The sequence below is a fragment of the Marmota marmota genome, unplaced genomic scaffold (assembly GCF_001458135.2).
Source record: "Marmota marmota marmota unplaced genomic scaffold, marMar, whole genome shotgun sequence".
Classification (NCBI taxonomy): domain Eukaryota; kingdom Metazoa; phylum Chordata; class Mammalia; order Rodentia; family Sciuridae; genus Marmota; species Marmota marmota.
The window spans coordinates 35,733,802-35,748,393 of record NW_026000016.1 but is presented as its reverse complement, the minus strand read 5'-3'; the positions used below and the strand labels follow the sequence as shown (position 1 = coordinate 35,748,393).

At 38.9% G+C, this 14,592-nt stretch overlaps 1 protein-coding gene across 2 annotated transcripts in view; it reads right to left on the bottom strand.

The window, feature by feature from the left end:
* Kcnh1 (potassium voltage-gated channel subfamily H member 1) overlaps nucleotides 1-14,592 on the bottom strand; it is a 353,502-nt gene extending 338,910 nt beyond the window's left edge. For both annotated transcript variants that reach the window (XM_015483682.2, XM_015483683.2), the window contains exon 1: nucleotides 14,468-14,592. In XM_015483682.2, the coding sequence (XP_015339168.1) occupies nucleotides 14,468-14,546 (79 nt within the window). In that variant the 5' untranslated portion in view covers nucleotides 14,547-14,592. The remainder of the gene's footprint in view (nucleotides 1-14,467) is intronic.

Below are 14,592 nucleotides of genomic sequence, written 5' to 3'. Positions count from 1 at the left end.
GAAAGAACAATGGAGTTGACAAGTTGGACAATGGAGTTGACAGCTGGAGTGTTGTCTCTGAGCTGTGTGGGTAAGTCACTTTGGCTCTGTGGGTCTAGGGTGGTGGGGAAGGATGCTAAAGTAGATCTCTATACTTTTGAAAGCAATAAATATGACTCTCTAAATAGCTGGGCTCATGACAAAAATCAAATCAGATGATGCTTCTGCCACCTGCATGCCCATATGGAGTCATCAACCAATCATTATCCTGAAATACCACTTCTGTAAATGCTAGAGTCAGTTCAAAAATAGCAGAAAGACCTTTTAAAAATAATATTCACATTTCAATCAAACCATGTTGTATCAGGCTTCTGTTCAGTGGACTTGTTTGGACTTGGAGCATGATATGATATGCAATATTAACGTAAAAATGTACAACATCGTCAAAGGATTCTACAGTAGAATCAATCATATATTGGTCCATTCATAGACACTAAAAATACCTAAATGTGTCTTTAGAAACAGTTAAGTCCAACCAAGAAATCTGCTTTTATTTATTTAATTTTTTTGTACTGGGGATTGAACCCAGGGGCATTTACCACTGAGCTACATCCCCAGCCCTTTTTATTTTTTGTTTTGAGATAGGATCTCACAAAGTTTCTTCAGGACTCAGTAGGTTGCCAAGACTTGCCTTGAACTTGCAATCCTCCTGCCTCAGCCCCCTGAGTCACTAGAAGTCACTACACTAGGAGTCACTACACTACGCTAGGAGTCACTACGAGTCACTACAATTACGAGTATGTGCTACCACAACCCTGCCAATAAATCTGCTCTTAATATATGCACAGTATTACCTTCGTGCCCACAGAGGATTGATTCCATCAACCCCACAGATGTTCAGATCCCTTAAACTGGTGTTGTATTTGCATATAACCTGCACTCATCCTCCCATATGCTTCAATCATCTCTAGATTACTTATAATGACTAATACAATGTAAACGCTAGGAAAATAGTTGTTACACTGTATGTGAACCCATGGGTCTGGAGACTGTCTTTTGCAAGCAGAAAGTGTAACTTCCATTCAGCCAATAGGCCATCCGAGCACCAAACCTGCCTCCTGATTTATATTTTACAAACTGACCAAGTCTCTAGTACATTGTTCAGTTAAAAATGTGCAGACTCAACCCCAATGCCCTTGCCACGATTTATTCATTGGCTCTCATCTGAAAATTCCCAGGGTCTCTAGGTCTTTGATGAAAATGAGCCAATTCCCCTGCCTCCTTCTGATGCCTTTTTACTCCCTAAGGGTCCAGAGCAGCAAGAGTGCATGCAATTACATGTAAGATTTCCTAAATTCAACTTTCCCCAGCCCACACAGTTTTCCTCTAGTTCACAGAATAAAACAAACATTCTTTAAAAATTGAAAAGAGTCCCCTTCCCCTCTCATGAAAAGTTTTCTTCAGCTGATGGGACATGAACCAAACTCCACCACAGTATTCATGCATGTTAAAATCATCCCAAACCTACCATTTGCCCATAAAGTGTAATACAGAGATATTCTAAAAAGAAATTACTAGAAAATTACTTTTCATCATAATTACCACAAATAACAAAGGAGAAACTAACTAAAGCAATGACTTAGGGAAGTGACTCGTTTGGGCAATTACACAGATAAAGCAACACTCAGCAAGCCGTTCACACAAATGTATTATTCCCTGGCAACACTTATTTAGAGGGCTGCAGTAAATATTTCACAATACACTTGTAATAACTTGAGATATTTTACCTAGAGGACAGCACATCTTCTTGATGTTTCATAATGTTATAGATTTCAAAAGCTATCAGTGCTCTTACAAAAAGCATGTTTGAATAAAAATACAGTTTCCTTTTCTCACAGAACAATGGAACATTAGAAAGATAACAAGTCAGATAAATGAGAACAAGAATTACAGATATAAGCACTAAACAAAAAACCAGGAAACAATATTTTGATTTACCTAAACCTAAATAAAATCCATACCAGAAATTACTTTTAAAAAGGCAGATCAGATTGGTAATATTTAGAAGAATGGAGAGGACAGAATGAGAAACAAAGAAGCTAAATCAGTATGCTACACCTAAATAAAAGGTCTAAAATCTTAACATCAGCCAAAGTCATTTTGTGGCTCTCTTGTGGTTTTGGACAATAAAATTCCATGAAAATGACTTTTATAAATTGTCAAGGTCCCAATCTTTGCACAAAACAAACTGAACTCCCAAGAGATTTCAATAGTTATTTGCTTTGTCTGTGATTTTAATATCCTACAGAAATACATTTTTATTAAGTTAGTAAATTACAATAGGGAGAGAGATTTCAATTTCAAAAGCAAACTCAAACACTTCATTTACTGGGTGGTTACCCCTAAGTACATGGTTTCAAAAGCGTGACTTCATCTTCATTCAGCATCAAATAAAAAATTTTAAAACAGTAAAACAGATGAATTGGTTTTGCAAGCAGTATGGAAAAGAATGAAAATGTGTTAGAAATACACAAACTTTTTTATTACTGAATGATATTTCACTTAAAAAATAAGAAGTCAGTGATATATTGAATTATTTGCAAGAATCATCCGTATATGTGGTTGATGGTTAAAAAGTAGTTCAATAGTTTCACCCATCAGGTGTTCTATTCTCAGTTTCACAGTCATAATAATTTCTTAACACACATCTACAGATATTATAGACACATTGACCAAATAGTCTTAGATCATCATTGAATAACACAAATAATTCATTTCCAGAAGTGAAAAAAAGAAAGTGATTCAAAATAGGCATTATAAAAATATTAGCTAATACTAAAAAAGATTTTTTTTCTGCATATAGTTTTACATTTGCTTCTGAGTGTTACTTAAAAAAAAAATTCTTGGTAACACAGAGTATCCCATTAGCATGGATGGAAGGAATCTCTGAGTAGCTCAGTCTAATACAAATATTTGAGTATCTACTTTGTCCCAGACCTGGAAGGAATGCAGGAGACACACCAGTCCATTGGAAAGCAATGCCCAAATACCTGTCCAGCTTTATCTGCCCCATTCTACATATCATATAGCTGTATATCCCTCTTCTCCCACCCAGGCCCTGCCACAGAAGACTAAACCAGGAGTGGACTATTGGTCAAACAACATCATCATGGCTTGTCCAATTAGATTCTCTCTCCAGAGCAAAAAATAAGACATTAAGGCTGAGAGGTCTATAGAGTGGAGCAGATATCACTCATCACTCTGTTTGCTGGGGAACAAACAGAAAGGTGGTCTTGAGAGGAATATGGGGAGCTCAGACAGATACACAGAGGAGCAACCATGGAGGCCAGGTGAAGGGAAAACTGGACAGAAGGCTGAGGCAGAAATATATAGATGCAGGCAAAGATAGTGAATAGGGACAGATGGACAGTGACAGAGGCAATCAGCATCCACAGACAGAGAGTGAGGAAGATAGATGGCTGACAGTGACAAAGAGCAACATAGACAAAAGGCAGAGAGCAACTCAGGCAGCAACAGGCAGAGACAGATGGAGGAAGGGAGGAAAGAGTGAGAGAGTGGAGGCACATAGGCATGGGAAGAGGGGAGCGTCCAACAGAGCAGGCAAAAGCTTGACCCAGAACTAAAGAATAGGCTCTCAAGAACAAGAAACCAAGAGCAAGATCCAGCAAGAGTGTGAGACCACCAGGGAGGGTCCATCAGAGACTGAGAGGAGACAGAGAGAACACAAGCCAGAACCATATTGGGGCTCAGAAAACAGCACCTTGGATTGGAGTGATCTGACACGTGGAGCTAGAGGAACAGTCTCAGAACCAATGTCTCTCTGACTTTGCCCCCACCACCATGTCCAGCCCTCCACCCCCAGTCTCTCAATCCTTTATGATCCTCTTTTTTATGCAAAGTGCAGGAAGAAACTTTCTCTGAAATTCTCTTATTTACCTAAAGACTGGATCTGCCAAAGAGGAACACAATTACCTTTAAATCTTCTTACTGAAATGTTATTAACCAAGGAAGATTAAACTCATATCTCAGGGAAAAAGACTATGAAATCAAACAGCATATCTATAGCCCATAGAAACTTTGTCTCAGACCACTGTGTATTCCCTGGACTTTTTATTTTCTCTAAAAATCATTTATTCTTACCCTTCTAAAATTGTCTACAGCCCTCACTCTCACATCCCCGCTCCCTGTGAAAAGAGTATTTAAGCTTCAACCATCTGGCCCTTTCTTTGACTTTTTTGTTTTTTATGGCTCCCATGTACACATGCACATTAATGAATTTATTCAGATTTTCTCTTGTTAACCTTTTCTTTATTTATAAAAATATTGGTGATGATACTTTATGATAGACAGGAAAGCAGTCACCGTCTTTCCTACCTCTACAGGGAGACAAGGAGATAGAAGAAACAAGAAAATCCAAAGAGCAGGCATCACTAGGATAAGTGAGAAACAGGGGTTCAAAAGTTGATGAGATGAGGTGTTTTCAATTAGGAAAGTAACAAACACACATACACCCTCAAAGACATTGGCTCAAATGGAACATAACTCCTGGTTGTTCTAGTCAGGGGACAGAAGGAAAATGACTGAAATGTAGGACCTCCCCTTCCTTCAAAAATTATCAGTTATCATTTCAAAGTAGGAGATGAAACATACATATTCATTCTCCATTCTCAAATGACAGCTAAAAAGTTAAAAGGAACAGACCTACCGAAACAAAGAGAAGGAAGCTACCAGCAGACAGAAGCTCAATTGGTTTCCGAAAAAATGAAAGGTAGATGGGGGATAATGTGTGGCAGAGGACGCCATGCATGATTTTAGACCAAAGCAGAGAATAATTAATTAGCCTAGGAAGTTCCAGGAGACTTGAGACATGGCAGTGCTAGGTACTACCTGAGGCAGAAATGGAATATTGACCAAAATTGGGAAACAAAGGAAATTCAATAGAAGACAAAAAGTCCACTCCCACTCCTACACACACCCACTCCTCCATCCACCCATGCTCTCCAACAGTAATGTCCATCAGAACGGCCTGGACAACTTACTAAAACATGGAAAATTGGGCCTATCCCCAGAGTTTCTGATTCACTAGATATGAGCTAAGGCCTGAGAATTTATATTTCTACCAAGTTTCTAGAAATTCTACTACTAGAAATTGACCTACGGACAATTTATTTAATCTCTTCAAATCCAGTTTCTGCCCTTATAAAATGGGAATAATAAGAGTACCCACAAAAGAGAGTTATAGGGAAAATTAGAGGAGAAGACATACATAAAACTTTTGGCACACTGCCTGGTACACAGGTGAGAAAAATCTATTTAATTTATCCAAGATCCTGATTAGAACTAATAATGATAATTGGTGGTTATAACTAGTATTAGTGGACTTCCAATGTCATTGATAAACTCTCTATTTCATTATGGGATTTCACGACTTCTGATACTATGAAACTAATAAAAGATGAAAAAGGAACATGAAAGCACATCACTCAGCTTGTAATGAGGCCACGGTAACGTGCACTGCCTCTGTCAGGCAGAAGACAGGTGGTTTTTTGTGTTGAAAGGAGAACCTGAGTGTACATCCCTCACCAATTCCACCCTCTTGACTGACACTGGTGTAGACAAATGGCTGAGAAACTATTTTAATCCAGAGTACAAGTAACTGACAGTCGAGGCAGGAAATTAAGACACACGGGTGATTTGAAAAGTATTGAATAAAAGAACTATTTACAAAGGCATGAGTGGGACATGGGTAGTAGTATGTTAGTAAACTCACTCTCTAGAGGAAACAGATCGGATGTGCAGCATTTGCTAATTTCTAAGGTGTAAATATTCCCACCATGTCCAATTTCAAGCTACCAAGGTGGAGTCTCTTTGAAGTCTTGGTCCTTCTCAAGAGGCACACCACTTCTGGAAAACCTGAAGGTATAGTACAGGACCCCGGAGCTAGTAACAGCAGGAAGCTTGAAGCCTGCCAATCCTATCCAAACCCCAAAAAAGTGAGCTGAATATACAATCTGTATTCAAGGGAAAACAACCAGGCTCCAGTGACCACACAGGGAGGGATCTTCCCTCCCATCTCATGCCGTACCCCTATTAAATGAAGCCAGCCCAGAATCATGAAGCAGTGGTGCCTAGTGATCTAACGGCTACAGAGTAGCTTCCCAGGATACAAAGCAGGGTAGAAAAGAAAAGAGATTGGTCCTAACGCTTCTCACAGAAGATATACAGAACACTGGCTCAAAACAGAACACTGATGAGAACAGAACACAATGCTCATCAATTCAGTCCCAATGATTGTAGAAGGCAACTAAAGTAAAATAAAATTTTTTTTAAATTCATTTAATTGAAATGAGAAGTCTTATCACTTAAATTAACTTCATTTTTTATTTTGCTATAGTTGTTAAATTCTGGTCTAAGATACATTTTCCAAATCCATTCACAATAAAAGTTGAAGTTAAGCAGGCAATAAATATCAGTCAGTTGGCTGATATGGTACCATCTTTCCAATGCTGACTCCAACACACTGAGAAGGCCAGTGGAGGATGCACCTAGCACTGCTTTAAGGAAAGAAGGAGGAAAGGAGAGGCCATTGCTGTTCTTTACAGAAGCACCAGATATCACTGCAGAGCCTTTAAAGGACTATGAGAAATGATAGTTTTGAGGTACTCACACTTAATAATTACATTCATAATGATAGGATTGTCACAGTTAATTTCAGAACATCAGTTTTAAGCAACATAGGACTAATCAAAGAGTTGTCATTTTAATTTACATAATGAATAATCATTGTGTGAGTAAGCAAACTGACTATTGGCATAACTCTGTAATATCTAATCAGAAGAATCTTAAGTTGTTTTTTTTTCATTAATAGGAGTGCTTGATTGTTGGAGCAGAGACCGTAAGAACCAAGGGAGATGCTTAAGTTGGCCAGACCGATATCTATTCAGCAAGACGGTGCTTGCATAGAGAACAACTAGAGTATCAGACAAATTCCAACCTCTAAGATACACTAAAACTCCACAACTATGGATGAGTAATAGCATGCCAAAAGACAGAGTAGTGGGATACCCCAAAGAATGAGGTTTTAAAAGGACACTTCAACCGCATCAAAACCAAGCTTCAAATATTCTTCAATCTTCTTTTAAATAACTTATGGCATCTGGTCATCCCCTAACCAACTTCACACACAAAAAAGACACAGTTATAAAATCTAAGAATAATTTTGGGTGAGGTGTTTATAAGGGAAAACTATGCAGTAAGGGTTGAGTCAGTATAGCATCTCTTAAATCTTTGGAGAGATTTACAGTGTGATTTGCTCTTCACCATGGATTTCCCAGAGAGGCCCAAGGTCACAAAGTCTCAATCATCTTGATATTCCCAAGCACAGAACGGGGCTTATAGAAGGTCCACCATGCTTATAAGACTGAACCTTTTATAAGTTAGCTTTTGCTTTTTGTTTTAATTTTCCTTTGATTTTTTTATTTTTCCACTGGATCTGTGCCCTTCCTTCAATCATGTTGTTTTATTTCTTTCACTGAAATAAAGATAAATCATGCACTTTCTAGTTCCTTTGCCCTTTCAGCTCTGATTCTTGCATAATCTCTGTCCCCAGAGTTTACTGGCTTCTCCTAAACACACACATTAAAAAAAAACCCTTGTATGTGCCCTTTGCACATAATTCTAAGGGTATAAGTCTCTCATATCATTCATAATCATGTGTGAGAATGCTCAAACGGCAAGAATATTTAAACATCACTAAATGCTGATGCTTCCCAAAGGACAGGAGCTAGTTTTCTTTTCATTTCATTTTGATCATGTGCTCACTAGTAATACAACCCTAAATGACTCTTTTTCATTAATTACTGGATTGCTTGGTCAACGTCACTATTTTTTTTTAAGGAGAGAATATTAAATGTTGATGAGGATGTGGAGTGGTAAGAACTCACACTGCTGGGGGGAGATTATAAATTCATAAAAAAAAAAATGGAAAACTGTTTGGCAGGATCTACCACAGTTAAACATATATACATCCTAGGTATATCTCCAAGAGAAATGTGTGCCCATGTGACCCCCAAAACACATAGGAGAATGTCTCTAGCAGCTTTCTTGGCACAAAACTGGAAATGAACCACATGGGCATCACCATCAAAATAGAAAAGTAAAATATGTGAAGTAGTCATACCATAAAGTGTTATGTAGCCGTGAAAGTCAATCGACAGGACAGATGACCACGTGGAGGAATTGCTGACCCACAAAAGAATACATGCTGTATGGTCCCGAACTCATAGCACTTCAAAACACACACAAACAATAAGTTGTAGTGTTCACAAATGCACAACAAAGTGGTAAAAATATGAGTAAAAGCAGGAAATGATGGCCATAGAACCAGGAGATGGCTCCATTTGGGAGGGGAACAAGGGATTCAGAAGGATCCTGGGGACTTCTGGAGTGCTGGCAAGATTCTGTCTCGTGATAAAGGTGGTGGGGACATGGTAATGCACTTCACGGGAATGGGGTGGGGGTGGGGGCTGTACAAAATTTGTTTTATGTGATTTTCTATTTACCTTATTAAATTAAAAGGTTTAAAAATAAAGATATAATCCAGACAAGATAATTTATAGAATTACCAAAAAAGCTATCCCCCTTCTTGGTTTATACCCAAAGGACTTAAAAATCAGCATACTATAGTGACACGGCCACATCAATGTTTATAGCAGCTCAATTCACAATAGCTAGACGATGGAACCAACCTAGGTGTCCTTCAATAGATGAATGGATAAAGAAAATGTGGTGTATATACTCAATGGAATATTACTCAGCTTTAAAGAAGAGTAAAATTTTGGCACTTGCCAGTAAATGGTTGGAGTTGGAGAATATCATGCTAAGCTTTCTCAAAGGCTGAATGTTTAATATGTGGATGCTAATTCACAATACGGGGGGGGCACAATGGAAGAATAGCATTACCTTAGATTAGGTAGAGGGAAGTTATGGGAGAGAAGAGGAGGGGACGTGGGGATAGGAAAGATAGTAGAATCAAACAGACATTATTACTCTATGTATATATGTGACGACATGACCAATATGATTCTGCAACATGTACACTCAGAAAAATGAGAAATTTTATTCAATCTATGTATGATATATCAAAGTGCATAAATCCATTCTACTGTCATGTATAACTAATTAAAACAAATTTAGAAATTAAAAAATGAAAAAAAAAGTTCTAGCTAGATTTGTTCCAAAGCATGAATCTTGAGTGAGTGGTTGCTGTTAGAGCGCAGATTTTTATGAGATCAAGCAAGAGCAACAAAAGAGGAGAAAGAAAGAAAGAAAGAAAGAAAGAAAGAAAGAAAGAAAGAAAGAAAGAAAGAAAGAAAGAAAGAAAGAAAGAAAGAAAGAAAGAAAGAAAGAAAGAAAGAAAGAAAGAAAGAAAGAAAGAAAGAAAGAAAGAAAGAAAGAAAGACTATATAGTTGCTTAAAAATAGAATATTCCTTTATAAAAAGTGAGAGCCCATTCCTTGAAGCTAATCAAGCATGGGTTGGATAACCACTGAGAGGGATGTTCCAGAGAAGATTCAAAGAGGAGTTGTACAGAATGTCTCTTCAGCCCTAAGATTCTGTGGTTCTATTTCTCATCCTCACCAGTAATAGCTGTGGCCACTTAAAGAAACAAACACAAAACAAAACAAAAAAAAATGGTCCCAATGTCCTAAATGTATAAAGAAAATACTCACCTTATAAATAGAGTTCCTTGAAATAAATAACTGAAGTAGATTTTAAATGTTTATTTTCAAGCCATCATCAACCAAAAATAAAAGAGAAGGAAAGAACGGAGGAGCTTCAAGGTCATGCTCAAGGGACAAGAGCCAAATAGAAAGTCCAGCCATAAATGAAGATCTGGTATCAAAAAAAAAAAAAAAATGAAGCCAAGGATTCCATTTATCCTCAATATCTCTCAAACACATGTATTCTTTAGAAATAGATGATTTAAATAGATGGATTTGATTTTTTAAAAGTCATGAAGTTCAGAAGCTTTATTGCCTTATATTAAATCACAAGGCTTCATCTTCTCTATCCTTCTGCTAATATTGGTCATTAGATTCAACTTTTTGACACTTTCAAAGAAAGGTAGCTGAAAGTTACCCTAAGAACAATTGCAAGAAAAAGCAAGCACTGTTGAGCTGTTAATAACCCAGATTATCATCCATTCCCCTTAAACAGAGCCCATGTATTTTAACCAGTTTTCTGTTTTATAAATATTACCATGGCTCAACACATCTCTGAGGAGACACAACATTACCCACGGTTCTCATCCTGTTTGCTAACTAATTATATCAACAACCTGAACCAACTTAACACTATACAAAAACACAGCTGATTTAGCAATCTGTATATTATACATGTACATAAATCTGTACCAAAATGTACTGCATTTCACTTCTGTTAATGTTCATGGATTCTTACTGGCACCTACGATTGTTTGATATAGGTTCCTGAACACTAAAACATATGTTCTGCCTAGAATTAAACCATTTAGAGTAATATTTTTGCAGTTTCCTGGCACCAAGGTCTGCTAGCCTTTCTAAGACAGATCTCCTATTTACTTCAACAAGCATTGTGACGAGTGCCTGCAGATTTAAGCAATCATCAAAAAACATTTCGGAACAACACTTTCCAACCATGAAGATCAAGCAAAGCAGACTGGTTTTGCCTATGTGTGTGGCAACAAGGCAAATAGGATTTTAAATGATCAATGATATGATTATAAGCAAAATCAGATAGAATATAGGATATTGATTATTCCTGCTGACTACTTATGACAATCAAAAAAAAAAAACACATAACTATTGAATCTTTTCTTTGAATCATACTCAAAATGTACCAAAGAAAGCTAAACTAGGTTTAGTGCCTGTAAGACCAGTAAGCATCTTAAAAATGTACAATGATAGGCCTAAATAACAGCCGCAGCCAGTCAACACTGTGGAATATGAGGAAGGACCTTGGACCACGATTCACTAGGATGTAACTTACTAATAGTAAGGTGGGTGGGTTTCTTGTTTTTTACTATATCTCCAGAGTTCAATAAAATATGCTCAATAAATCTTTGTTGAATGGTAAGCCCATAACAAATGCTGGCTAATCCTGATCTGCCTCTAAATACCTTTTTATAACTACCTCTTGCTAACTGTAAATGAATCAGTTAATCTGAAGATTCTAGCTCGATAAGCTCTAACCTGGAGACACTGCTCCTCTTCTGCTGATTCATGAGGATCAAAGGTGACAGCCTATGAAAAGTGAGTTGGGGGCTGAGGCTGTGGCTCAGCGGTAGTACACTTGCCTGGCATGTGTGAGGCACTGGGTTCGATTCTCAGCACAACATATAAGTAAATAAATAATAAAGGTCTATCAACAACTAAAAAAAAAAAAAAAAGTGAGTTGGGACTCCATGAAGGAGCACACAGGTGTGGAGTCTGGCTCCTCCCACCCATGCCCTCTGCTAAGCCACTGAGGAAGGTGGGGAGACTGCAATTCCTTGAAATATAATTGGCCTCTCCTTTGCCCTATTAATCTGATTGGGTAATGTGGCTGTTAGCCAAAATGGATCTTGTTCCTATCGTTATAACATTTTATTTAATCTCCACTGGGAAATGATGTTTCTTGAGGAAATAATGGTAATACAAGGGATGCTGATGTGTGGCATACTAGAAAGAATGTGACACTGCAGTGAAGGAGACTGGGCCTGACCAGTTCTGTCATTAAATACTTTAGGAAAGTTGCTTGCAGCAATTTCTTTATGGATACAGGAATATAAAAGAAAGAAAATACTAGATAGTATCTAAGGTCCATCTCATAGTTCAATGATATTCAGACACTAGATATTAAAATCATCCCCAAACAAGGCCAGTTCTATTATCCATTAGTATATAATATGAGTAGTTATTTTAAGGATGATAAAAATAGTTCCATGGACCGAGGCCTAAGGGCTAGGTAATAATGTTGCTGCAAGATGTATGAATGATATTCTCTAAAGGACACCAGCTTCAGGAACTATCTGCCCTGCCACTTTGAATAAGTCACTTAATATGTCTAGGGCTCAGTTTTCTGATCTGTAAAAGAGGAACAATAATATAATACAGGACCACTGGGACCAATACCTAACAGAACGATTATGAGGTATTGCTATTTAAAGATAAAATGCTATTTAAATGCTGTTGTGTCCAAAAATAGGCAGGTGGATTTTAGGAAGAGACAATCAATATTTTTTAAATAGACCTTTGCCATCACAGTAAAATAATGTAATGCATGCAGATATTGTGATATTTCTGAGAGTTCACATTTTTGTCCATTTGGGTTCAGGGAATATTATGAAACGGATCACTAAAAATATAAATCCCACTTTTCAAGATCAGCATTTCTTCTTCTGAAATAATAGAGCATTTTAAAAGTTCAACCAACTGGTCCAAGATGTTTTGTTTTTGTTGTTGATGTTGTTGGTCTGGTTGGTTAATTGAAATCAAGCTGTTGGAGCTGGTGCTGAGATGAAAATGCCAGCGCTAAAAATATTCCCCAGCGGCTGCCTCTATTGACATGCTTACCCAGAAGGGGCTCTACAGCCAGCAAACTAGAAGCTATTCTGCCTGCTTAGCTCAGATTTCTCAAGGTCCTCCTACAAACCCAAGGATCCCTGAGATTTGCATGTAGGATTCTCTTCCTCCTCCTATTCACAACCTAGATAATATACATTAGATACTGAGCTTTCCAACTTACAGGATACTGCCTCTCCATCGAAAGGTGGAATTGTCATTGATATTTAAATGTAAGTTGATATCACTGACAATGGAATCTCCCACCTGCAAATTGTCTCCACGCTCCCTAACAGTGGCAATACCAGTAACTCTTAAATGATGATTTTATTTAAAAACCCATGTACACTTCCAGCTTTATGTCAGAACAGTTCATTATGACTGTTCATACAGTAATTACATCCCCAGGTAATGATTGTGACCTTGCTCAAAAAGCCTCTGAGTCTGTTTGGAGAAGATCTTGAAGGGAAGGGGGATATCTGAAACACTCTTTAATATTCTTACTCCTAAGAGGCACACAATAAAGGAATGATTGTTTCAAAAAAAAAAAAAAAAAGCACTTAAGTAATGCATGATGCCTGCTATCCCAGTTCATATTTTTTTCTTGTAAGATGAACTTAAATCACTTTTTAATAAAAGAATATTTATTAGTAGCAGAAGTTCACTTTTCATGCTCTTTCCCTGAATGAATCCCTAACTAAATCCAAATGGAAACACATAGTTTTAAATACAAGTTCCTAAGGCTCAGAAACTGTGATACTTGCACTTTATTAAAACCCATTTCCTGAGTTAGTTCCTCAGTCTTAGTAGAATAGCATCTGTCTCTGGAAAGAGAGGGGTCCAAGCGTCTGCAAAGAGCATCTGGGGCTTGGCTGCCTCTCGTTGTAGCCGTTTGATGAACAGGTGTATGCGGCACCTTCCAAAAGCCAGGACTCTGCAAGTGCTTGAGCCCACGTCACTCAGCTGCGTGTCCAAAAGGCATATGAAATCCGTTCCCTTTCCATCCCTGCTCCTAGGAATCTCACCTCCCGGAGCTTCAAGCCACTGTCCATCTTAACCACAGGGAAACAGATGAGTGCAGGTTTATTGGGTAATGGATCCAAAGATAGGCTTGGTGAATTTGGGGATTGACAGGTGAGCATGAAACACTGTTGTGGGTTTAGAAGAGAATAAATGTGAGACTCGTACCTGTGTGGCCACTTAGCCCGCTTTATTCCTGTGCCCTCCACTTCCCACCTCAATCCAGCAAAACCATCGGACCATCACGATCTTTCACCTCGAAAAGGGTGCGTGGGCAAAAGGACAGAATCAGGCAACCCTGACAGCACGTCCCAACTCCCCACATCCCTACACCTCAGACTTTTCAGCTGCAGGGATGGAAGGTGGAGACAGCTGCATCCTCCCATCCGGAGGGGACCATAACCCAGAGTTGCCCGTCTTTACTGCTGGCTCTCTTGTGGGGAGAGGAGGCGCCTGGGGTAGCAGCTCCTAGAGCCTTCGCGGAGTGGTAGGCAGTACTGATGCGCTGCCGCTCCTGCTGCGTCCAGCTTCCAGTCACTTTTCCCAGTACTTTGCTTATCAACTGTCACGCTTTTTTTTGGCGATGAAGACAGAGAGGAAACTAGAAAAGGCCCAAAAGGTGTCCCCTAGATTCTTTGCCCTTGGGATGGGGGCGCATCGGACACCGCCCCGCCCTGCCCACCTTCCCCTGCCTCCGGGTGGCAGCCCCGGGCGCCCGCGCTGTGGCGGTGCAGAGCTCCGGGGTTCTGCTGCGTCTGCTGGCACGGTGCAGCGGGAGGCGTCGGTGATAAAGGCATCGATTAAAACAACAAAAAAAAAAACAAACAAACAAATCTGGGAAACCGAAATCCGAATGCACCTCTTACCATTGGACCGCCGGACAATATTCTCCAGAAACGTGTTTTGCGGGGCCACCAGTCCCCTCCTGCCCCCGGCCATGGTCATCCTCCCGGCAGCTCGGGGTCTGGGGACGTCCCGACGCGGCTTCTCA